The sequence below is a fragment of the Schistocerca cancellata genome, chromosome 7, assembly GCF_023864275.1.
Source record: "Schistocerca cancellata isolate TAMUIC-IGC-003103 chromosome 7, iqSchCanc2.1, whole genome shotgun sequence".
NCBI classification, from domain to species: domain Eukaryota; kingdom Metazoa; phylum Arthropoda; class Insecta; order Orthoptera; family Acrididae; genus Schistocerca; species Schistocerca cancellata.
The window spans coordinates 585,457,886-585,485,099 of NC_064632.1; the positions used below are offsets into that span (position 1 = coordinate 585,457,886).

Here is a 27,214-nt window from a genome sequence, read left to right on the forward strand (position 1 = left end):
AGAATACATATATATATATATACAACATCGAAACGTCTGGAGGGACATCCTGAAGGGATAAATTAAGATCTTATGTAAAAATGTTCAAATGTGTGTGAAATCTTATGGGACTTAACTGCTAAGGTCATCAGTCCCTAAGCTTACACACTACTTAACCAACATTATCCTAAGGACAAGCAGTGGTCAGCACACTGGACTCGCATTCGGGAGGACGACGGTTCAATCCCGCGTCTGGCCATCCTGATTTAGGTTTTCCATGATTTCCCTTAATCGCTCCAGGCAAATGCCGGGATGGTGCATTTGAAAGGGCGCGGCTGACTTCCTTCCCCATCCTTCCCTAATCCGATGAGACCGATGACCTCGCTGTCTGGTCTCCACCTCCAAGCAACCCAACCCCCCCACCCCCTAAGGACGAACACAGACCCATGCCCGAGGGAGGACTCGAACCTCCGCCGGGACCAGCCGCACAGTACATGACAGCAGCGCCCAAGACCGTTCGGCTAATCCCGCACGGCTAGATCTTATGTAACATGTAATAATTTCTCCGTATTTGTTACGTTGGAGAGGAAAATCTCAATAAATAAAATACCTTCGGTCTCGTCTTTGCCCGCTCTCAGAAGCTGTTTATCTGCAACAGTCGCGTTGGAGAGACTTGACTTGGGGACGGAGGATGTGGAAAGCATTCAGACCGGTGACTGTCTCGCCACTTTGGGAGACGCGGCGCCAATAAGCCTTTGTGCGGGGGCGGATGGGCGGCGCATCTCCTTTTGTTGGTACCCGTCTGCGCGAAATGAGTGCCGGAGGACCCGCTGCGTGCTGGTGGGTGGGTGCGTGGGTGGGTGCAGTCAGTGGGAGGGGGGGGGGGCGGCAGCACAGCCGGCGCCGGCAGATCGATACACCTGCAGCGGGGCCGCCGCCCGCCTGCTGGTTGCTGCTGCTGCTGCTGCTGCTGCAGCCGACGGCGCCGCCGAGTCGCGCCCACCAGCTGCAAGGCCGCGCGGCCCACGCTAGGAGCCAGACCTGTACGTCACGTGTGGCTGCGCTCCGCACTCTCTGGACCACCACGCACGCTCTCTGATCCAAAGTACCCCGACACACGCTAGTGGGCACTGATGTGGGATGTGTCCACCCTTCGCGCTTATGACGGCTTTAACTCCGGTGGACACACATTCAGTAATGTCTCTGAACGTCTGTCGATGAACGGCAGGCATTGTTCCTCAGGAGGACAGATCAGAGAAGGTAATGATGCTGAACATACGGTCTGAAACGAAGCTGACGCTCTAACTGATCCCAAACGTGTTCCGCTGGGTTCTAGTTGGGACTGGGCAGGCCACTTCATTTCAGGGATGTTATTGTCCACAAACCATTACCTGATTTATGATAGGGTGCATGCTTGTGCCGATAAAATCACCGTTTCCGAATGCTTCTCGATAGCACGCAGTATACAAAGCTACAAAATGTGTTCACAAACTGCTGCGTTTAGCGCGCATTTTTTCTGTGCAGTAGGGGGACCACGCACTAACGCACGAAAAACACCGCCATATTCGAGAAGCACCACATCGATCCATCCATCCATTGGATAGGCAAGCCAAGCCGAATGGCGTTAGGCACTACCGTCTGGAACCGCGCGACCATTACGGTCGCAGGTTCGAATCCTGCCTCTGGCATGGATGTGTGTGAGGTCCTTAGGTTAGTTAGGTTTACGTAGTTCTAAGTTCTAGTGGACTGATGACCTCAGCAGTTAAGTCCCATAGTGCTCAGAGCCAGTTTTGAACCGAATAGCATGATTCATCGCTCCAGATCACTCTTCTGCACTCATCAACTACCCGGCGGCGCCACTGTGTATTCCACCTCGAGCGTCGCTTAGCACTGAACACACAAATTTGTGGCTTGCGAGGAGTTGCACCACCATTGTATTCCATTCTTTCTGACTCCCCACGCACGGCCGTTTTGCTAGCTGGACCGCTCGTGGCACTTTGAAACGCACTAGTGACTCCTTCCACCCATTCCATGCGATTTTTTACGGCCACCCTCCGCAACATTCCTCGCTCCCCGTCCGTCAGTACCGGCGGTCTGCCTGGTCTTTGTTTATCTGCGGGCGCTCATTCGTCTCTGCTCTCCGTAACCACGCCAGCGTCACGCCACATGGGCAACTCTGCAATGGCTCTAATGGCCGTGACGGACGTGTTTCTCAAGTAACATCCAGTGACTAATCCACGTTCGAGATCAGTGTGCGCTCCTCACCTACACACACACACTGCCGTTACTGCCCCGCCTTTTATACCGGCGGGTCACTCTAGTGACATCTAATCGTCAGTCCTGCCTTACATCGAGTGTCCAGATACTTTTAATCGCATACTCTTACTGGAATCAGAATACTTTCACATCTGTGACCTATGTCATGTTGATAAGTTTCAACAATCTCATACAGAGCGGGATAGTGCAGCGAGAAGATATTGAAATTGCACACAGGAAGATTGCTGTTCAAATTTCCTTCTGGCCTTCCAGATTTACGTTTTGCGTGATTTCCCTAAATCACTCACGGCTGGAGTGATTCGTCTGAAAAGACAAGTGCGATTTTCTTCCCCACACTTTTCCAACTTTCAAAGGACACGGCCGACTTCCTTCCCCGTCCTTCCCTAATCCGATGAGACCGATGACCTCGCTGTCTGGTCTCCTTCCCCGAAACAACCAACCAAATCTCAGTCGTACTGATACTCTGGTATCCATACCTTTCACCCCGAACATCCAATGTCCAACCTACAAACCTACACTTACTATGCCCAGAGCAGTTATTCTGAATAACGAGTATATCTTGTTTTAAAATATCTCACCACCACCACCACCACCACCACCACCACCACCACCACCACCTTAATCAATTATCTGTTTTTTCTTTTGTACCAGCTGTTGTATTTTAAAAGTGATTGGCTGAAAGAGGAATCTTTAACTCTTAGTCCACCTTTATCTACCATAAGAACAGAGAATGAAGAAAAAAGTTATAAAAATCTGAGATCACATCCCGCTACTATTCATTAAATTATGCTCATCGGTTGCAACACCACTCACATCAATGTAATGACATCTTCAAACTATCTCGTTTTGTCTACAACACGCCCTGTCACTGTACTAGTTTGATCGTTTCTTCACTTTTCATATTTTCAGTTTGCCTAAAAAAAAAAAAAAAGGAATTGAATGGTCGTGTAGCATTATTGATTGGGAGACCACTGTCGCGGTTGTTCGATCGACCGCTGCAAGTCTTTCTATTTGACGCTACTTCGACATTTGTCATTCAACAGCCCGTACTTCTTTGACGTTTTCACTTGCGAACTCGTGTTCTTCAGTATCCATCAAATTGCACTTTATACGCATGTGTTTGCAAGACTTATCGTGTGCAGTTCTGAATTCGTTGGTATTTTGCGGTTGACTGTGAAATACCGAAATGCTCCATCCCGTGACGGTAATTCTTCACTAAATGTTTTTCCATATCGTTTGCCAGTATTTATTTTGGTAAATTACCTCGACAATGTTTCTGTCTTTCTGTCTCGTTAGTTTATGTATCTTTCTCACTTTTGTCCTTCCCTCTCCATGTATATTTATTTTAATGGAACTGCATTATATCAACTTATGTTTTAGTTGTTAGAGGTCGTCATGGATACGCTGCAAGTTGAATGACTGGTTCAAACTCATGTGGTGCTATCTTAGTTAAAAGTTGTGGCGTTAAACGATTCGGAGCTTTCTTCCATACGTTAAATGTTACTCTATACTTTGTTAATGACGCTACGAAATTGAGCCCACCACTTCATGTGGCGAGTCTCATTGTGTTATACTTGATTAAATGTATGACCCCGACTTACGAAAATTCCTACCACCGATATTATTCTTTTGGCTGTATCTTGAGGTATTGGAAGAATTTTTGCTAAATAATTCATTTTCGAAGCACGTTAACGATATACACTCTCTGGAGTTCGTCTGTGCCTGATACGCAAGACCACGCCTTGCTACACCACCAGGATCATCCCTTTCCTTTATGTTGGGTGACTGTTGAATGCATACCCTGGAGACCACTTATTTGCTAAGCATTCCGTATTTCACTAGTAAAAAACAGATCGGAAAAAGAAATTGGACTCCTGATTAGGCACAAGGACGTATTTAACCCCACATTAGTAAACCGTAAATTTACGATTACAGAAGGGTATAAAACAGGACATTTTCAATTAATTTGGTTATGTACCATACCAGTGGAGAGGTAATAACTGTAATTAACTAATCCATGAATTATCACTTCCTTTGAATAAAATGTGTAGCAGTAAACTTTACGCAGCATTTACCTCCTCTTAGTGCTCTAGGGTCAACAAGACTCCAAGTTAAAGTCCAGGGAAGGAAATTAAGAAACAGATCCAGAACATCCAGTCCGCGAAGCATAGTCAGCCGGTTCAGCTGTAACAGCTGCAAGCAAAGATAAGCATTACGACACGCTCAGACGGGCTGGTGCGTCACCAAGGTGTTCCTTTTATGCATGACGATCGTTAGGAAAATGGAAACAATATTAATAAATGAAAAGCACCAGTTTGCTTTTGTTTTACAATATTAATTTTATTGCTAACCGGTTTTCGGCTTACAAGGCCATCTTCAGGCATTTACTGAGTATTATCACCAAAGAAGTTAAATGTTAGCAGACAACATTGGAAGAGAAGTAACACATCTAGAGTGAAGTAGAAACATACAGTGAGTAACAACTTTGCAATGAAATAGTAAAAACTGAACAGTACATAAATAACAATGGAGTTGACAGGAAAACCTTTAGCACAAAATAAGAATAGCATGCCTACATAACAGTTTCTATTGATAAACAAAACTACTGAAATAAGATAAAATTAGTACTAGGCAAGGCTGCATCAAGGGGTATGAAACATGAAGAGTGATACACAACCAATTAAAAAAGAAGAGACAGTTGTCAATGTAAATACAGAATACACGAGGAACTTAGGCCATATCAATATGATAAACAGAAATTAATAAAGGCAGGAAAATTGAGGTGTTTGAGGGAACCTACAGTTTGAGAGTGTGGTGGTACTGCATTTTAACATTAACATTATAATCAAAGCAGTGGCTGTATACCAGTTTACATTAAATAAATGAGCAAAGTAAAATATGAACAGTATTTGATGAGACAACTACAAGGGGAGTTAAACATGGACAGTAATACAAGTACAAGTTAAAAGCAAACCCTTAACTATTGAAACTACAGCATATGTGGAATACGAAGACAACTGCAAAAAATAAAACAACTTAATGACTACAGGAAAATGGGAATATGTAGGAAGAGAGAGTGTGGGAAGTAATGAACAACAAAGATGATTATATGAAGTTTAGGAGAGGGGAAGTGTTGAGTTTTATCTGGTCATTTAGGATGAGATCTGGACTGTGAGCAAGATGTTTGTTAATTTCCAGGGCTTCCAGCAGGTTGAGTTTATGGCCTTTGTTTGCTACGTGAAGTACATGGGACACTGGCTGGTAGTAGTTACCCTCACTCAGTACATGCTCAGCAAATACAGAGTCTGAATTCTGCAGCCCCCAGCTGCGTTCATGTTCAGCCAGCCTAGTTGATATGTCTCTGCCTGACTGACCAATGTAAAATTTGTCACAATCAGAACAGGTGATTTTGTATACCCCACTGTTGGCTAATAACTGGATCTTATCTTTGCTATTAAAAACACACTGGGCTGTAGTGTTCCTGACATAGTAGGAAACCCTATACTTGCAGGATTTCAGTGCTTTGGCTGTAGTCTGTGATACCTGACCTAGAAATCGTAGAGTACACCATTTCTTGCAGACAGTGGATGGGGAAGCAGGTGGGGCATAGATGAGGGGTATAATTTTCCGTTTCTGTTTCCTGTGCAAGATGTGGTCAATAAGAACTGTATTGTAGCCATTGACTGAGGCAATAAATTTTATTGTATCTAACTCTGCTTTAAAATCATCTCTGGACATGGGGATGGATATGAGACGGTGTACCATTGAGTGGAAAGCTGCATGTTTGTGAGCTATGGGGTGTTGTGAGCAAGAAGTTATTACTGTGTCTGTAGTAGTTGTTGTTTTTCTGTAGTAGTTGTTTATCAACAGAAACTGTTATGTAGGCATGCTATTCTTATTTTGTGCTAAAGGTTTTCCTGTCAACTCCATTGTTATTTATGTACTGTTCAGTTTTTACTATTTCATTGCAAAGATGTTGCTCACTGTATGTTTCTACTTCACTCTAGATGTGTTACTTCTCTTCCAATGTTGTCTGCTAACATTTAACTTCTTTGGTGATAATACTCAGTAAATGCCTGAAGATGGCCTTGTAAGCCGAAAACCGGTTAGCAATAAAAATAATATTGTAGAACAAAAGCAAACTGGTGCTTTTCATTTATTATTATAATGTTGTTCTACCAAGAACCGACGGAAGATTCTGTTAATATGGAAACAATATTTGCCATTTGACTATTCAAAGAAGAACTGTTCTGCTTTTCACATTCATATGTGACTTACGTGTAATGTGCGAAACTTGGCACTTGTACCTGACGCCGTTATACTTTTTAGTTTGTTTCTCTGATTTGCTTGTTCGATGTTCAATTAACGAAATTAGTAATATCCCGCAATATTGCCTTAAACTTTCTCAAATTCTATGTAACAGTTCCTAAAGTATGACTATTTCGATACACGTTTTTTGTTCTTCCTTGTTGCACCGCAGAAGGATAGTCTGTAGCCTCACTTCAGTGTCGTATACCGTAGAATTTCCAGCATCTTATTTAAGCTTACTCCGCCAAAGAATGAGTCAGTCCTCTCCTCGTGGATTTAATTGTTCCCTACAAAGCTGCGCTCAGGGCAACATTTGCTTTCCGTAAAATCTTCAGCTTATCAGCAACAGATCAACCTCAGGCTAGTAACTTCTTATGCACGACAAGAAAGGGAACAAAAAATGAGTACGCAGTTGAAATCGTGGTGGTGGGGGTGGGGGGGGGGGGGGAGGGGGCAGGCTGATAAGTTGCCAGCAGAATACGGCAGTCGGCCAGCAATGGAACGAGTTTCTCTACAGGTCTGGTTTTCCGCTGTCCGCCGCAACCTACCCATGAAAATCTGGAGAATAAAACAGCTCAAGTGTCTTTGGAAGGCCGCGTTTACCTGCTTATTTTCTAGAAGCAAACTCAGATTTGTCCAGTGCTGGAACAAGGCAATTGCCATACCCCAATTTCCCAGGAACTTCGCTCAATGAGAGACGAGTCAAAATAAGCAAACATGTCTCTCGGCTTATGAGTAGATACTCGACCGTTCCTGGAAAATGGTTCAAATGGCTCTGAGAACTATGGGACTTAACATCTGAGGTCATCAGTCCCCTAGAACTTAGAGAACTACTTAAACCTGACCAACCTAAGAACATCACACACATCAATGCCCAAGACAGTATTCGAACCTGCGACCGTAGAGGTCGCGCGGTTCCAGACTGAAGCGCCTGGAACCGCTCGGCCACACTGGCCGGCTTTCTGGAAAAACAATGGTCAAAAGTGGACGAGGTATTTTCCAGGTACTTTACGTACCTTGTACCGCGCGATACGCTCAGGCGAAATGGAGGCACAGTGGTTACCGTTGCGAATTCTTAACTTGAGCCCCGTTTTCGAAATTGAGTTATTACTTTTATTTTTGTTTTTCATTTATATATCCATGTCTGTAGAAAGTTACTATGCGAATGTTTTCCGGTGTATATTGATACAGCGTTGTCTTTATTCTCATACTAATTGGATGTCAGATGAATGAACATTAAGAAAAGAAAATGAGAAATTCAATTTTTTTTCTGTAGTATTCCTGTAGTGTATCTTGATTCATAATTAACTGAACATGCCAGTTTTCAGTAGTCAGCCGTTACACAAGGTCTGCCGCGAAAGTATTGCCAACGCGCGAAATCTTCACCACCAATGTTAACGACGACTGTTTTCCAAGAGATTCCTACACAGGTACGTCACTGTGGCAAACCTGCCTTCGTGTGATGCGCATGGTCTTTGGATGTGTCTGCGTTTTTTAACGTTTCCACGATCCTTATCATCCAAGGAAATGCACCCAATCTTCCTGAAGAATAAACATTTGTATAAAACACAAGAATTAATGAGAACTGATGCAAGAATGAAATATTTGAGTATGAGAATTCGAAAATATTGTAATCCCTCAATTTAGCAATGAATATGTGACACATACTGTGAAATACAATTGCAATTACAATTAATATAAGCCATTTTATCCTCTAATTTGGTAGGAGTCACAGGCAGGCGCGACAAAAGGAGTCGCAGGCAGGCGCGACAAAAGGAGTCGCAGGCAGGCGCGACAAAAGGAGTCGCAGGCAGGCGCGACAAAAGGAGTCGCAGGCAGGCGCGACAAAAGGAGTCGCAGGCAGGCGCGACAAAAGGAGTCGCAGGCAGGCGCGACAAAAGGAGTCGCAGGCAGGCGCGACAAAAGGAGTCGCAGGCAGGCGCGACAAAAGGAGTCGCAGGCAGGCGCGACAAAAGGAGTCGCAGGCAGGCGCGACAAAAGGAGTCGCAGGCAGGCGCGACAAAAGGAGTCGCAGGCAGGCGCGACAAAAGGAGTCGCAGGCAGGCGCGACAAAAGGAGTCGCAGGCAGGCGCGACAAAAGGAGTCGCAGGCAGGCGCGACAAAAGGAGTCGCAGGCAGGCGCGACAAAAGGAGTCGCAGGCAGGCGCGACAAAAGGAGTCGCAGGCAGGCGCGACAAAAGGAGTCGCAGGCAGGCGCGACAAAAGGAGTCGCAGGCAGGCGCGACAAAAGGAGTCGCAGGCAGGCGCGACAAAAGGAGTCGCAGGCAGGCGCGACAAAAGGAGTCGCAGGCAGGCGCGACAAAAGGAGTCGCAGGCAGGCGCGACAAAAGGAGTCGCAGGCAGGCGCGACAAAAGGAGTCGCAGGCAGGCGCGACAAAAGGAGTCGCAGGCAGGCGCGACAAAAGGAGTCGCAGGCAGGCGCGACAAAAGGAGTCGCAGGCAGGCGCGACAAAAGGAGTCGCAGGCAGGCGCGACAAAAGGAGTCGCAGGCAGGCGCGACAAAAGGAGTCGCAGGCAGGCGCGACAAAAGGAGTCGCAGGCAGGCGCGACAAAAGGAGTCGCAGGCAGGCGCGACAAAAGGAGTCGCAGGCAGGCACGACAAAAGGAGTCGCAGGCAGGCGCGACAAAAGGAGTCGCAGGCAGGCGCGACAAAAGGAGTCGCAGGCAGGCGCGACAAAAGGAGTCGCAGGCAGGCGCGACAAAAGGAGTCGCAGGCAGGCGCGACAAAAGGAGTCGCAGGCAGGCGCGACAAAAGGAGTCGCAGGCAGGCGCGACAAAAGGAGTCGCAGGCAGGCGCGACAAAAGGAGTCGCAGGCAGGCGCGACAAAAGGAGTCGCAGGCAGGCGCGACAAAAGGAGTCGCAGGCAGGCGCGACAAAAGGAGTCGCAGGCAGGCGCGACAAAAGGAGTCGCAGGCAGGCGCGACAAAAGGAGTCGCAGGCAGGCGCGACAAAAGGAGTCGCAGGCAGGCGCGACAAAAGGAGTCGCAGGCAGGCGCGACAAAAGGAGTCGCAGGCAGGCGCGACAAAAGGAGTCGCAGGCAGGCGCGACAAAAGGAGTCGCAGGCAGGCGCGACAAAAGGAGTCGCAGGCAGGCGCGACAAAAGGAGTCGCAGGCAGGCGCGACAAAAGGAGTCGCAGGCAGGCGCGACAAAAGGAGTCGCAGGCAGGCGCGACAAAAGGAGTCGCAGGCAGGCGCGACAAAAGGAGTCGCAGGCAGGCGCGACAAAAGGAGTCGCAGGCAGGCGCGACAAAAGGAGTCGCAGGCAGGCGCGACAAAAGGAGTCGCAGGCAGGCGCGACAAAAGGAGTCGCAGGCAGGCGCGACAAAAGGAGTCGCAGGCAGGCGCGACAAAAGGAGTCGCAGGCAGGCGCGACAAAAGGAGTCGCAGGCAGGCGCGACAAAAGGAGTCGCAGGCAGGCGCGACAAAAGGAGTCGCAGGCAGGCGCGACAAAAGGAGTCGCAGGCAGGCGCGACAAAAGGAGTCGCAGGCAGGCGCGACAAAAGGAGTCGCAGGCAGGCGCGACAAAAGGAGTCGCAGGCAGGCGCGACAAAAGGAGTCGCAGGCAGGCGCAACAAAAGGAGTCGCAGGCAGGCGCAACAAAAGGAGTCAAACAAGTGAACTTTTTTCCGAAAAAGAAGCAGACGCCGCACCCGCGCCCGTGCCCTCCCCCTCCCCCCCCCCCACACACACACCAAATTACAATGGAGGCCATTTCGGGCAAAGCTTACTGCTTTGACCGTCTCTTTGTTGTGGCTATCTACCACTGAGTATCTCCGCTATATGGTGAGTAGTTACTATCGTTTTTATAACATTGTCATTTTGCATCCTGGCTATGCGATTGCCTAATTTGATAAGAAACATTCGTGTAGTAACCGTCTACAGGCATGGGTAGATAAAATAATGAAAATATAATAAATAGGAACAAATGGGATTCGAACACAGGGCGCAAAGTTAAGGATCTGTGATGGTTACCACCGTGCCACCATTTCGTCTGAGGTCATCATGTGGTAGAGAGACACATAATACCTCAATAACTTCTGACACCGTTTTTCCAGAAACCGTCTAATATCTACGCATGCGGCAGTGGGTTCCTGAGGAATGTCGCATGTACCAACAACTAGCTGCACCCTGTTCTCTTGCTCTCGCACTAATGCAGTAGATACATACCAATAAGCGCCCCCCACGCTTTATTCTTCAAAGACTGTAACCCCCCTGTATAAAGCAGTTTCAAGTATCTGAATACTTTACAAATGAGCTAATGTGTTAAATATTTGATGGTACGCGTGGACAATGGAGAACACCTGCCCCCACGCACTGCACTGCACTACACTGCACGGTATGGTATGGACTCAGGTTTAGATGCAGACCCCTGAAAGTCACAGTGAATAATACACAGTGGGTCTGCAGGATCAACAAACCGCGCTCCAGCCCCTGACCTGCTGGAGTCGGCCGGGCCTACCTGCAGAGGTCCGGCGAGAAGAGTCCGATGCGGTCGTCCTTGGAGCGCTTGGGCGGCCACAGCTCGCCTGCGGAGCCCTCGACGTTGCCGCAGCGGCCCGGGAAGTAGCGCGTTCGCTCGTCGTAGTTCCAGCGCGCCAGCTCGCCCACGCGGTACAGGTCGTCGGCGCCGGTGCGCATGTTGAACACGCCGTCGAAGTCCGCGGAGCCGTTCCGCTGAAACACACAGCCGCGCGCGCCGGTTCACCACTGACAACTCGCCAACCTTCCTTTGCTACAGAAGCGACTATGTACAAGTAAACTAATCACTATTGAAATAGGCTAAAGTTTCAATTAGTAACTGTGTTTCGTTCGAAATTCGTGTATTTGGCGTGCAGCTACAGATCGCAGAAAGATATTTTGCTCTGATGAACACCGTCGGGCTGTCGGTGACTGCTGCGGTGTGGTGCCACCGGCCGGCACAACGGTCGTTGCCCCCATCACGCTCCTTGCAGCAGTAAGCTAGCGCAGCATTACGTCACTGCAGAATGATGGTACGGCCACTTCTAGTAGCAGTCGGTGTTACCGAAATCCGGGACGCTTTCACAGCGTTGCGGCAGGGGAGCTACGTGATGCAAAGGCCATGTGCTTCTCAACATACCTCCCTTTGCGTGGCATCGTACGGGACAGCTGACTTTGCGGTCGAGCAACACCTCTGGTGGGCTGAGGGTCCAACTAGGACCCTCCTCAGCGTCTACGGTCGCCTGGCAGCCACCCAGGCCCCAGGCTGCGGGATTCACTGCTCGAACACCAGCGCAATGCGGAGGATGCTCAAGAAGCAAAGACAGTTGCACTCGCGGTACAAGAAAGATCGAGAGAATGACAGGCATAAGTTAGTAGAGATTCGTGCTGCTGTAAAAACAGCGATGCGCGAACCATACAACCACTACCACCGTCATACCTTAGCAAAAGATCTTGCTGAAAACCCAAGGAAATTCTGGTCTTACGTAAAATCGTTAAGCGGGTCGAAGGCTTCCATCCAGCCACTCACCGATCAGTCTGGCCTGCCAACGGAAGATAGCAAAACGAAAGCTGAAATTTTAAATTTAGCATTTGAGAAATCTTTCACGCAGGAGGATCGTACAAACATACCGCCGATTGAGTCTCGTACAGATTCCCGTATGGAGGACATAGTGATAGACATCCCTGGGGTTGTGAAGCAGCTGAATGGGTTGGAAATAAACACGTCGCCAGGTCCTGTTGGGATTCCAATTCGGTTTTACAGAGAGTACTCTACTGCATTGGCTCCTTACTTAGCTTGCATTTATCGCGAATCTCTTGCCCAACGTAAACTCCCGAGAGACTGAAGAAAAGCGCAGGTGACGCCTGTATATAAGAAGGGTAGGACGGATCCTCAGAATTACAGAGCAATATCCTTAACATCGATTTGTTGCAGGATTCTCGAACATATTCTCAGTTAGAATATAATGAATTACCTTGAGACAGAGAAGTTGCTGCCCAAGCATCAGCACGGTTTTAGAAAGCATCGCTACTGCGAAACGCAACTCGCCCTTTTTTCACATGATGTCTTGTCAACCATGGATGAAGGGTATCAGACGGATGCCATATTCCTTGACTTCCGGAAAGCGTTTGACTCGGTGCCCCACTGCAGACTCCTAACTAAGGCACGAGCATATGGGATTGGTACCCAAGTATGTTAGTGGCTTGAAGACGTCTTAAGTAGTAGAACCCAGTACGTTGTCCTCGATGGCGAGTATTCATCGGAGGTGAGGGTATCATCTGGAGTGCCCCCAGGGAAGTGTGATAGGTCTTTTGGATAGGGTTTGCTGATGATGCTGTGCTGTACGGGAAGGTGTCGTTGTTGAGTGACTGTAGGAGTATACAAGATGACTTGGACAGGATTTGTCATTGGTGTAAAGAATGGCAGCTAACTCTAAATACAGATAAATGTAAATTAATGCAGATGAATAGCAAACAGAATCCCGTAATGTTTGAATACTCCATTAGAGTGTAGCACTTGACACAGTCACGTTGATTGAATATTTGGGCGTAACATTGCAGAGCGATATGAAGTGGGACAAGCATGTAATGGCAGTTGTGGGGAAGGCGGATAGTCGTCTTCGGTCCATTGGTAGATTTTTGGGAATATGTGGTTCGTCTGTAAACGAGACCGCTTATAAAACACTAATACGACCTATTCTTGAGTACTGCTCGAGTGTTTGGGATCCCTATCAGGTCAGATTGAGGGAGGACATAGAAGCAATTCAGAGGCGGGCTGCTAGATTTGTTAGTGGTAGGTTTTATCATCACGCGAGTGTTACGGAAATGCTTCAGGAACTCTGGTGGGAGTCTCTGGAGGAAAGGAGGCGTTCTTATCGTGAAGCGGTACTGAGGAAATTTAGAGAGCCAACATTTGAGGCTGACTGCAGTACAATTTTACTGCCGCCAACTTACATTCGCGGAAAGACCACAAAGGTAAGAGAGATGAGGGCTCGTACAGAGGCATATGGGCAGTCATTTTCCCCTCGTTCTGTTTGGGAGTGGAACAGGGAGAGAAGATACTAGTTGTGGTACGAGGTACCCTCCGCCACGCACTGTATGGTGGATTGCGGAGTATGTATGTAGATGTGTCCATGATCCGCCAGTACTGGGCAGAGGACGACCTCGCTCGCGTCTGCAGCGCCACCACGTGACGCACCTCCGCACCAGGCGGGAACGTGTCGCACCGAGGTCGTTCCGCTCCTGGGCCTCCCTGGGTCTTAGTGGCAACTCGCCGACGCCGAGCACCGGCGTTTCAACGCTCGCCGCACCCGCTTCCCCGCCCCCCCCCCCTCCCGCCCCATTCAGTTGTAGACCCAATCTAACAAACAAATCACCCGTTTCCAAGCTGAGTCCTACTGCATTTCACCCTCACCTACCCACTACAAAACTCCGTGCCAGTACAGTACATTTATTACGATCAGCAGATTATGCTGGTCTAACTCTGGTTTGACGTAAGGCAGTGAATCAATATGTAGGTCGCAAACGCAAGAATATCGCGTAGCGTTTTAAATTTCCAGCCTATGAAGAGTAGTTGAACGGAATGGACAGTGTCTTGAATGGAGGATATAAGATGAACATCAACAAAAGCAAAACGAGGATAATGGAATGTACTCGAATTAAGTCGGGTGATCCTGAGGGAATTAGATTAGGAAATGAGACACTTAAAGTAGTAAAGGAGTTTTGCTATTTGGGGAGCAAAATAAGTGATGATGGTCGAAGTAGAGAGGATATCAAATGTAGACTGGCAATGGCAAGGAAAGCGTTTCTGAAGAAGAGAAATTTGTTAACATCGAGTATAGATTTAAGTGCCAAGAAGTCGTTTCTGAAAGTATTTGTATGGAGTGTAGCCATGTATGGAAGTGAAACATGGACGATAAATAGTTTGGACAAGAAGAGAAGAGAAGCTTTCGAAATGTGGTGCTACAGAAGAATGTTGAAGATTAGGTGGGTAGATCACATAAGTAATGAGGAGGTATTGAATTGAATTGGGGAGAAGAGGAGTTTGTGGCACAACTTGACAAGAAGAAGTGACCGGTTGGTAGGACATGTTCTGAGACATCAAGGGATCACCAGTTCAGTATTGGAGAGCAGCGTGGAGGGTAAAAATCGTAGAGGGAGACCAAGAGATGAATACACTAAGCAGATTCAGGAGGATGTAGGTTGCAGTAGGTACTGCGAGATGAAGAAGCGTGCGCAGGATAGAGTAAGTAGCATGGAGAGCTGCATCAAACCAGTCTCAGGACTGAAGACCACCACCACCACCACCACCACCACCACCACCACCACCACCACAACAACAACGTATCAGTACACGTCACGTGGAAGGTAGTCTGTAATGTTATGTGAACATCACTGCCCTTTTCTTAACCAATATGTGCCTAATTTTATTCTGAGAAGCTCGGTAATGTATGTAAATACCAAGTGAAGCGCAGTTGGACAGCAAGAAACTCTAGCGCGCAATCCCCGCAAAGATAGTAGTTTTGAATCTTTGAGTATGGACTCTAAATAAAATAATTGATTTGTTACGAAAAAGGGACTGTTAATCTGTATCTTGTGGAAAGAGGGCGTGTTGCTAGTCCGTCGGTCAGTACGTATTGTTACATTTAATGAAAATTGCTATTTCAGTGATAAAACCGAGTAAAGTATGTGTAAAAGTTGCCAAACATTTATGTATACAAATTTTCTGGAAGTGAAGAATAGAAATATCTCTTATTTGGAAATGGAAGTGAACTTCATTGTCGTCGCTGGCTATCTCTCGACAGAATTCGAAGTGTACAAAGTTCAAAAATGGTTCAAATGGCTCTGAGCACTATGGGACTTAACTGCTGTGGTCATCAGTCCCCTAGAACTTAGAACTACTTAAACCTAACTAATCTAAGGACAGCACACAACACAAAGCCATCACGAGGCAGAGAAAATCCCTGACCCCGCCGGGAATCGAACCCGGGAACCCGGGCGTGGGAAGCGAGAACGCTACCACACGACCACGAGATGCCGGCATACAAAGTTCACTAATATACAGGAAAAGAAATGCATTCTCTATAGTTTTCATTCAGTACGTAACAACCTCTCATCATATCTTAATTGCAGTAATTGGATTATGTTCTTGTAGAATAGTATGGTGCCGGACTCCACTGACCAATTCTGGTGCAACAGGACGTGTAGTTTCAAGGAACTTTGTGTTCCAAGCAATCTCCTTTTCTCACGAAAAGCAGATTACTGTTTGACCTTATTTACTTACAACAGTGGTCCCTTAAGTATGAAAAGCAACGAAAACTTGAGCTCAAAGCTATCCGCAAAACGGCCAAGTAATCAAGAGGGTCGTATTTTAAATCTTAAAGAACAATAACTTCCTCCCAATCATACGTCACCAACTGGTGCAGAAGCTGATCATTTAAGGAAGCAGCAACCAAAATTCAGGTACCAGTTACAACACTCTCTCTCTCTCTCTCTCTCTCTCTCTCTCTCTCAACACATATACAAATATTCATATTATTAAGATAAAAGTCATTTTATAAGCCGGTACACAGTGATCTCCAGTCAGACTAGGAGATTAGGTGTGTGCTACGTGTGTATACCCGCGTAGAGCAACGCTATTTCTGTGAGCCGAGGGACAGTCCACGGAGCACGTCCATGGCGAAATTTGTTCCTCTTGTGATTTGAACTGCATTTCATGGACATCTTTCTTCAATTGGATACAGGAATTCAGTAAAGTACGAGAAAAAGTCTCAAACGAGGAACGTCCTAGCTGCTCTGCTTGACCAGTGATGGCTGTTTCCCCGTCTAGGGGTATTTCGCTATCTTTGTCTTGTGGGTTGCAGCAAATTAAAGAACCTAACAAATTTATTATATCCAGAGGGGTAACTCGTTAGATGCGAACGCTGCCACAAGAACTCTATAGTGCGGTCTTTTAATGCCTTATCAACGATGCCATAAGTGTTTGAAGTTTACAAGGGCAGTTTCTTGGAAAGAAAAGGAAATTTCAGGCTGGTGCACGCGGCGATGATGCCTTTATCCCAGTTTGCGACTTATTTACCGACTCAGCCTCGTATTTTCATTTGTCAGAAAACATTCGTGTTGTAGCAGTTTCAGCATATCTGACGAGATTCCACTAGCTTTTCATGTTACTGCATTCTGTCTACTGAATTTCATTCACTACGTTAGTTTCAGTGAATTCAACTTAACTGAAACTTTTATTTATAGCGTACGGCACGGTTAAACGGCTTTTCTCCAGCGTTGATACTCCCTCATAACACATGCGGCAAACTTCCCGCGCGTGATGGGAACAGACATTGTTGAGACTCAAAGTGCGTGCCGGATCTGGATGCGTGCCCAGTGAGCCTGAAGTTTTAAACGGATTAGTCGTGGCTGTCTGCAGATCTGAGATCTAATGAAGGTCTGGATCAAGTTCTCATGTAGTATTCGCTCGTGATAAGAATCGTTTGAAACCACGCAAATTAAATGTTTTACATGTACACGGGTAATTTCAATAGCTTTTGGGGTGGCCGTGCAATGGCGCAGACAGGGATTCTGGTTATACAGGAGGGTCACACTTTAAGAAATCGTGCATGACAATCTTGTTCCAGACGCAGCAGAGGCTGCTGGGAGGATTCCACGAGAAGGTATATCTAGCGTGCCAGGAAGAGCTAAAGAAGTTGAGATGATGGTACCAAACAAAAACTCCCAAAAACTCCGAATCCTTTCGGCATTTTTACGTGTGTTGAGGTGTCCATCGGCGAGAGAGACAGCGGCTCTCTTTTCCACAATTGCTAAGGTGACCGCTTACCAGTATCGGTACCTTCAGAGATTAGTTAGAACTGTATTAGCCTGAGCCACGTACTTCCAGCTAGCGAGTATATGGGCTTGTGACCCTGAACCGGGCTTGCCCAATCGCTGTCTTGTTCACTCTGTTGCTACGTGCTTATACTGTGTATGAAATCAATAATCCTCTGTATAATGTAAAAACACAAAAAAATGGTTCAAATTACTTTGAGCGCTATGCGACTTAACATCTGAGGTCATCAGTCCCCTAGAACTTTGAACTACTTAAACCTATCTAACCTAAGGACATCACACACATCCATTCCCGAGCCAGGATTCGAACCTGCGACCGTAGTCGTCGCGCGGTTCCAGACTGAAGCGCCTAGAACCGCTCGGCCACTCCGGCCGGCGTAAAAACACAATACATGAAAATATGAAGGGTGGTCTAAATTTCATGAACACACTTTTCTGATAAGAATTAAGTCTATAAGTTCAATTTCTTGGGCATCTAACAGAGAAGAATGACCTTCACGAGGAGGCTAATATTCTTAGAACTAACTGATGCGACTGTTTACGTTTATTGTTATGCAAATGTTGCAACAAACCACAAGTGATCTTCCGATATATTTGTGTGCAATATGTTACTTTTTACGTTGGGTTTCAACTGCCTATTCTCACTCCGAGATTCGAGCCTAAGCTGACTTTTCTGAAATGAGTTCTGGTACTGTTTACTGAAGTTGCGACTCCTGTATACTGGACAGCAGCGTTCGCAATCTGTGTCCTCGACCCACCAGCATTATCTGCTAGCTTGTTTATACGCATACAGCGTGTAACAGAACATTACTCTACAATCTGCAAAAGGATTCTTGAGACTACCTTGAGTTCGAGGTTTGGGACAGGAAGCCACGTCGGCTGACGTTATACACTCCTGGAAATGGAAAAAAGAACACATTGACACCGGTGTGTCAGACCCACCATACTTGCTCCGGACACTGCGAGAGGGCTGTACAAGCAATGATCACACGCACGGCACAGCGGACACACCAGGAACCGCGGTGTTGGCCGTCGAATGGCGCTAGCTGCGCAGCATTTGTGCACCGCCGCCGTCAGTGTCAGCCAGTTTGCCGTGGCATACGGAGCTCCATCGCAGTCTTTAACACTGGTAGCATGCCGCGACAGCGTGGACGTGAACCGTATGTGCAGTTGACGGACTTTGAGCGAGGGCGTATAGTGGGCATGCGGGAGGCCGGGTGGACGTACCGCCGAATTGCTCAACACGTGGGGCGTGAGGTCTCCACAGTACATCGATGTTGTCGCCAGTGGTCGGCGGAAGGTGCACGTGCCCGTCGACCTGGGACCGGACCGCAGCGACGCACGGATGCACGCCAAGACCGTAGGATCCTACGCAGTGCCGTAGGGGACCGCACCGCCACTTCCCAGCAAATTAGGGACACTGTTGCTCCTGGGGTATCGGCGAGGACCATTCGCAACCGTCTCCATGAAGCTGGGCTACGGTCCCGCACGCCGTTAGGCCGTCTTCCGCTCACGCCCCAACATCGTGCAGCCCGCCTCCAGTGGTGTCGCGACAGGCGTGAATGGAGGGACGAATGGAGACGTGTCGTCTTCAGCGATGAGAGTCGCTTCTGCCTTGGTGCCAATGACGGTCGTATGCGTGTTTGGCGCCGTGCAGGTGAGCGCCACAATCAGGACTGCATACGACTGAGGCACACAGGGCCAACACCCGGCATCATGGTGTGGGGAGCGATCTCCTACACTGGCCGTACACCACTGGTGATCGTCGAGGGGACACTGAATAGTGCACGGTACATCCAAACCGTCATCGAACCCATCGTTCTACCATTCCTAGACCGGCAAGGGAACTTGCTGTTCCAACAGGACAATGCACGTCCGCATGTATCCCGTGCCACCCAACGTGCTCTAGAAGGTGTAAGGCAACTACCCTGGCCAGCAAGATCTCCGGATCTGTCCCCCATTGAGCATGTTTGGGACTGGATGAAGCGTCGTCTCACGCGGTCTGCACGTCCAGCACGAACGCTGGTCCAACTGAGGCGCCAGGTGGAAATGGAATGGCAAGCCGTTCCACAGGAGTACATCCAGCATCTCTACGATCGTCTCCATGGGAGAATAGCAGCCTGCATTGCTGCGAAAGGTGGATATACACTGTACTAGTGCCGACATTGTGCATGCTCTGTTGCCTGTGTCTATGTGCCTGTGGTTCTGTCAGTGTGATCATGTGATGTATCTGACCCCAGGAATGTGTCAAAGTTTCCCCTTCGTGGGACAATGAATTCACGGTGTTCTTATTTCAATTTCCTGGAGTGTACAACGACGGTACAGAGCGAAATAATGTGGCGGCCAGCAGTTCCCCCTGATCCACCGCTTAGTCAGTGATCTTGAATTTGTACAGCGAAGGACGCAGTGGGGCTGAGCACTTAGGACGTCACGTGGGGTGGGACGCGCTGGCGCCTCCCACAACGCATCAGAGAGCACTGAACACAGCGTAACGGCGGGGATGGCAGCGCGCGGGACCACGTTAGCCGGCGGGCAGGCTGCCTAGCGGCACTCGCCTATCACTGCAACTGGAGCGCTCTGTTGAATCACTGGACGACGTCTGAGGACGTGGGTTTCTATCCTGAATTTGTTGCTCCGGGAATTCTCAACAGATAGTCCAAATCTGTCGGCTTCTTTTTACTTCACTCCCTATATAGTGAGCATTGCGTCAACACCGTTGGGATGCACCCGAAGCTACTTCAGTGTCTATAAAGATTTGGTTGGTTGGTTTTAAAAGAGAGGGGACAAAACTACGAGATCATCGGTGCGTTGTTCCTACTAAAACATTGCCACGAGGGTGACCATAAAACTGACGAAACGTGTGACACAAAACTGAAAGAAAGGAAAAGCCACAAGAACGAAGGGAAGGCAACGAATACTAAAAGGAACAACAGAGGACAAGAAAACAAGAGACGCTAGAAACAGACGGGAGTAAAACATGAAAGCAGATTACAGTGGCTGGCCAACCACGATATTAAAAAGGGAAAGCCAGCCACGGCGCAACACATTAAAAACTCCACCCTAAAAGCATTCGGGTGGAGGACACAGAGGGACATGCGCTGAAACCTACATAGAAGTATAAAAAACACTCTCACGGACATTACGTAAATTTAAAGCTGCTGTTGAGGCTCTGTCGCCCAACACCGAAGGCAGGGTGATGGGAAAGTTGGAAGTCCGCCGCAGAGCGGCTAAAAGTGGGCAGCCCAGCAAGAAGTGGACGACTGTCATTTGTGAGACACAGCGACACCGAGGTGGGTCCTCGCGACGGAGGAGGTAACCGTGCGTTAGCCACGCATGGCCAATGCGGACAACTGATTCCCTGCCAGGCGCCTGCATGGAAGACTTCCACACATTCGTAGTCTTCTTGATGACACGCAGTTTGCTGTGCGTGCAGTTATGCCAATCCGTCTCCCAAAGCCGGAGAACCCCGCGGTGTGAGAAAATGGCTCTGAGCACTATGGGACTTAACATCTGAGGTCACCAGTCCCCTAGAACTTAGAACTACTCAAACCTAACTAACCTAAGGACATCACACACAACCATGCCCGAGGCAGGATTCGACCCTGCGACCGTAGCAGTCGCGCGGTTCCGGACTGCGCGCCTAGAACCGCCAGACCACCGCGGCCGGCACGGTGTGAGAAAGAACGCAGGTCAGCTTCGGAGATACCTAAGGTGAACGCTGTTCCTACCAGACTTGGAGTTTGTTAATGTAAAATCCAGAAGCAGCCCTACCTACCGAGTAGGAGGAGGGCAGGAATCCTAGTATCGTTCGCCAGAGGCGGCTTCGAGGTGCAGAACGACTCACCAGATTGGCCGAAGATAGTTGTGTGTCGGTGAATTGGTGTGTGGACTACAAGAAGGGAGAAATGGCGCGCCGCCACGATTGTTTGAAAACCCATGTTTGTGTGTTCAGAGGGAAATCTCACTCTGTTCGCTGGGGCGCCGGCTCCGTGCCGCTCGTGGCCAGCCTCGGTAGGCTCCGACATGTCCGTTTTCCTCACTTGGAGTGCAGCTCTCAAGTTTCTACTTGACGTGCTGTTAGTGTTGGCTACTTCTATTAGCATCCGCCCCCGTGGCTTCAGAAACTTACTTCTGTTGCCCAACCAACTGCCTCCTTTGCCTTTTCTAATGTTCAGAATTAGCCTTCAGTATAGTAGTTAGTCTGATCACAAATAAACAATGTTCATCAGACCTTTGAATTCCTGGAAGCATTCTGTCGGGTCTCAGAATCTCTTGTAGGTGCCCTGTGACAGTGTTTGGCGTTGATCCAACTCGTCATCCTGCCTTCACTTGGAATCTGTCTTTCTGTATTTGCTGCTCACCTCTTGGAAACTGCAGCCTGACTTTAAAATCCCTACCTTCCTTCTATTCTGCGAACACGACGAGAGAGGTGGGTGAGAGAGAGAGAGAGAGAGAGAGAGAGAGAGAGAGAGAGAGAGAGAGAGAGCAGGTACTCACGCTGTAGAACCAGCCGAACCGGTCGTAGGGGATGTCTATGCCGGCGAGCGCGGGCAGGCGGTCGGCCATGGTGATGAGCGGGCTCTCGTAGCCCTCGAAGAGCAGCTGGCGCACCTGGTGCGTCACGTGCAGCTTCTGGCCCATCTGCCACAGCGCGATGTCCAGGCCCTTCCGCATCACGAAGCTCCACTCGCGCGTCACGAACGACGCCGTCTGCCAACAAACACACAAACAATATAGTTCCTGCACTACTTCTACTGGTGGTGCCCTTCCATCCACACTGCCACTACCTGAGGCACTGAGAAGCACAAGGGCTCAAAACAAAGACACAGATTTCGAGAAAAATAAATGTTTGTGAAAATTACTTTTGTAGACAAACTACCAGTCTAATAAGTCTGAATTGTTTTCAAACCAAGCTCAAAACATGGCTCTGAGCACTATGGGACTTAACATCTAAGATCATCAGTCCCCTAGAACTTACTTAGGTTTAAGTAGTTCTAACTTAAGGACATCATACACATCCATGCCCGAGGCAGGATTCGAACCTGCGGCCGTAGCGGTCGCGCGGTTCCAGACTGAAGCGCCTAGAACCGCTAGGCCACATCGGCCGGCTTTTAAACCAAGTCTCATCATCCTTTATTACCTATGAAAAAAATAATGTATGCCCTACAACCTTTGCAATGTAAACTAGTATCTAAGATAATATGTATTATTAATGTAAATTCACAAAAATTTCCAAATACAGGCTAGGGACAACACTGTAATGACACTTATAAAGTTCATTATTGCACTCACCTAGGCGAAGAAACACTTGATACACACTCAGTTTTAGCAATGTGGCATCCTTACACTCTGCTGCAGAGGTTACCAGCAAAGCATTCTATTATGGGGAATAATTATGATGTTTGGTGTGTCGGGCACTCAACTCTGCAGTCATCAACGCCCGCACGAAGTCCCAATATTTTTCACACTCCAGTTGTTTACATAGTCCAATATAGCCACTGTCACGAATAATAGGTGGATGGCGGTGGATGGGTGGATGATGATGATGATAACACAAACCCCCAGTCCCCGGGCAGAGAAAATCCCCAACCCGGCCGGGAATCGTACCCAGGACCCCATCATCCAGCGACAGCAACGTTACCCACTAGACCACGAGCTGCGGACTTTTGTGGGGAACAGAAAAGCATTTGTTCGTAACTGAACATCGCCGTGTCTCACAGAAACGCTATTCTGTATGTGATGTCAGCACAAAAATTGTACTGTCGATTTTTCTTCATTCAGCTTTTTCAACAAAAATATACCTGAACACGATTGGCAGCGAGGTGGAGCAATGTGCATGCTAGGGTGCTCTGTTATAAGACCTTCGTGAGTTCAGTCGTAATAAATCGTATCGGAGACCGAACGAGGCGCCGCAGTGGTCTGCACACTGAGGTAGAATTCGGCAGAATGACGGTTCAGATCAGCGTCCCACCATCTACATTTGGGTTTTCCCTGTTTTCCCCAATGCGCACCAGAGAAATGTCGCGATCATTCCTTTGAAAGAGCACAGTCGATTTTCAGTAGATTTACATCCCTGTCCTCTAAAAAATCCGAGCTTTTACTCTTCTCTAACGACGAGCCGTTAAACCGTATTTTTCTTTTTCTCGTCTTTAGGAAATTATTTGGTTCTAGACTACGTTTGTTGTCCTCTACTCGTGCCTTTCATTTGTACTGGTAAGAGTCGAACAGCCTGTATTTGTTTAAGTTCCTTCAATAGTGAAACGTGTTCGCCGACCCAAGATGACTACGTAACCCACCTAGTATCGCATGGCTGGGGACAGGATAAGATAGTGAGGTCAAAATGGCTTAAAAATTCAGTAGACAGGATGGACAGACCGACGGGAGGAGGGGGTCATGCGTTAGGCAGGTGGAAAAGGATGATGGGAGGCAGAGATGGAAAGAGAGGCGAAGAAGTGGTCTGAGGGATGGTAGAGGAAGATGTGCTCTGAGGGAGGGGGTGGTGGAAATGAACGAAGGAGGGAGAGGAGGAGGAGGAGGAAATACAAGTGGAAGGAAGATGTCGACATAGAAAGGAGGAGGTGTGATCAACACACATGTCTAACGTATACACGAGCAAAGCCGCGTGAGAAAGGCTAGTTATATGATGGTTTTGGGAGAGCCGTAGCATGACAATTTCTGCACCGCTTAACCGCAACCACTTATCATTTATGTCCTGGTGTAACCTTTAAATGTTTCACAGCTTATAATTGGCATCTGCCATGTTTTGGTACCTAGATCTCATTACTTGGCTAAATTGGTGTTTCAACAATCTAAACGCCCCTTTGTAATTGTGTTTCTTTCTCTCTGTTATGCTTGAGCGTTATTTGTAATCCTGATTAATTGTTGTTAGTATTCCGAAGGCTCCAGGGGGTGGCTAGTCAACGCCAGTGAACCAGAAGTATGTGTCAGTAACAGTCCTGGAGTTATGTAATTCAGTTCGTAAATGCCTTCAATTGCTCATTAATATCGCAGATATTAATTGAGTGGATGTCATTTTACGATTAAATACTGAGATACGTTTTTCGAGAAACACTTATTTTGACAGAAGCATAAGCTAACAGACCTTAGTCCTAATAGCCTGGTTCAAGTCATCTCTGGTACCTTGCCACTTAACTGCCTCCTACCTTACTGCCAATACACTTTTAGTTCATGGGTGCAGGAGGAACTATCATCTGCCTCCGCCCCCCCCCCCCCCCCCAATATAATAACGATCGTAGTGTCAAGCGTACTATTGCTTTGCAAATCCCATCACCCGTATACAGAGAAATCCCTCTCGGACTCAGATTCTGTAACACGGAATACCCATACCGAGTACGCCAGCCCTGCTGGACCGCTGGCTGAGCTGACCAGGAGGCAGAGGTCAAATTACCAGAGCGATGATGTTCAGCGTGGTGACCTCGTCGTCGAGGGTTCCGTTGGAGTTGTCCGGGTCGAAGAACCAGCGCCGGATCTGCCGGTAGCTCACCGTGCCGTTGTCGTGCCACGTGATGTTTATCTTCTCGTGCACCTCACTGCAACAGACACGGAACTGTTAATTACGCTGACAGCATGTATATGCTGAACTGCATGTTATTACAACAGCACTTTTTCAGCAACTTTTTGTCGCAATTTATCAAACAGCGTGCAGGAGTACAGAGAGATTTATATTAAATGCATGTTGTTTTCAGTGGTAATACTATTTGGTTCCTGCACTTAAGAGGAAAAATAGCAATTATGTAGCTCTCGTGTACGTAAGAACCCCGTTGAGTGCTTTCATCAGAACATGATGCCCAGACATATTTACATGTACATACTGAAGAGACGTACTGAAGTCGGTATTATGAACTGCATTTACAAATGTACATTTAGAAAGAAAATATATATAGCGACACCGCCAACATTCAAAAGCAAACTAACTTTGTAGTGTGGTGTTTATGTCTAAAGGCGATACAGCAGGTGAGTGTGTCCCAATGAAGCCCCAATGGATTGACTCGGCAGCCGTCGCGATATGCTCACGGAATACACTCCTGGAAATTGAAATAAGAACAGCGTGAATTCATTGCCCCAGGAAGGGGAAACTTTATTGACACATTCCTGGGGTCAGATACATCACATGATCACACTGACAGAACCACAGGCACATAGACACAGGCAACAGAGCATGCACAATGTCGGCACTAGTACAGTGTATATCCACCTTTCGCAGCAATGCAGGCTGCTATTCTCCCATGGAGACGATCGTAGAGATGCTGGATGTACTCCTGTGGAACGGCTTGCCATGCCATTTCCACCTGGCGCCTCAGTTGGACCAGCGGTCGTGCTGGACGTGCAGACCGCGTGAGATGACGCTTCATCCAGTCCCAAACATGCTCAATGGGGGACAGATCCGGAGATCTTGCTGGCCAGGGTAGTTGACTTACACCTTCTAGAGCACGTTGGGTGGCACGGGATACATGCGGACGTGCATTGTCCTGTTGGAACAGCAAGTTCCCTTGCCGGTCTAGGAATGGTAGAACGATGGGTTCGATGACGGTTTGGATGTACCGTGCACTATTCAGTGTCCCCTCGACGATCACCAGTGGTGTACGGCCAGTGTAGGAGATCGCTCCCCACACCATGATGCCGGGTGTTGGCCCTGTGTGCCTCGGTCGTATGCAGTCCTGATTGTGGCGCTCACCTGCACGGCGCCAAACACGCATACGACCATCATTGGCACCAAGGCAGAAGCGACTCTCATCGCTGAAGACGACACGTCTCCATTCGTCCCTCCATTCACGCCTGTCGCGACACCACTGGAGGCGGGCTGCACGATGTTGGGGCGTGAGCGGAAGACGGCCTAACGGTGTGCGGGACCGTAGCCCAGCTTCATGGAGACGGTTGCGAATGGTCCTCGCCGATACCCCAGGAGCAACAGTGTCCCTAATTTGCTGGGAAGTGGCGGTGCGGTCCCCTACGGCACTGCATAGGATCCTACGGTCTTGGCGTGCATCCGTGCGTCGCTGCGGTCCGGTCCCAGGTCGACGGGCACGTGCACCTTCCGACGGGCACGTGCACCTTCTGCCGACCACTGGCGACAACATCGATGTACTATGGAGACCTCACGCCCCACGTGTTGAACAATTCGGCGGTACGTCCACCCGGCCTCCCGCATGCCCACTATACGCCCTCGCTCAAAGTCCGTCAACTGCACATACGGTTCACGTCCACGCTGTCGCGGCATGCTACCAGTGTTAAAGACTGCGATGGAGCTCCGTATGCCACGGCAAACTGGCTGACACTGACGGCGGCGGTGCACAAATGCTGCGCAGCTAGCGCCATTCGACGGCCAACACCGCGGTTCCTGGTTTGTCCGCTGTGCCGTGCGTGTGATCATTGCTTGTACAGCCCTCTCGCAGTGTCCGGAGCAAGTATGGTGGGTCTGACACATCGGTGTCAATGTGTTTTTTCCATTTCCAGGAGTGTACTTCAGAGTAAGAGACATTAGGATCACGGTTTGCACAACAGACAGCTGTAACGTTGAGTGTTCGTTTAACCCCTCCTCTTAGTTTCTTTACCAGCACTTTTCTCCTCTTTCCAGTTTACTTTAGTAATCTTCTCCATTCGTTGACTTCTCTTAAGACTTGCAAGTAAATTTTCATTCCCCTCAGCTAGTTCTTGATATTTTCCGCCATATCCAAATTTCGGAAGCTTGCATTCCTTTCGCATTTCACCCAGAGTCCAACTTTCACTTCCATAGAGCTGTGTGTTACATATTATATGGTTGCAGCTCAAAATGTTTTTCTTAGTCGTAAATTCCTGATTTGGAATGCAATTAT

At 48.1% G+C, this 27,214-nt stretch overlaps 1 protein-coding gene across 2 annotated transcripts in view; it reads right to left on the minus strand.

Moving 5' to 3' along the window:
* LOC126092593 (protein croquemort-like) overlaps positions 1-27,214 on the minus strand; it is a 283,748-nt gene that overhangs the window by 99,903 nt on the left and 156,631 nt on the right. For both annotated transcript variants that reach the window (XM_049908286.1, XM_049908285.1), the window contains exons 4-6: positions 24,790-24,931; positions 21,879-22,091; positions 11,047-11,261 (exon numbers count right to left, since the gene is read on the minus strand). In XM_049908286.1, the coding sequence (XP_049764243.1) occupies positions 11,047-11,261; positions 21,879-22,091; positions 24,790-24,931 (570 nt within the window). The remainder of the gene's footprint in view (positions 1-11,046; positions 11,262-21,878; positions 22,092-24,789; positions 24,932-27,214) is intronic.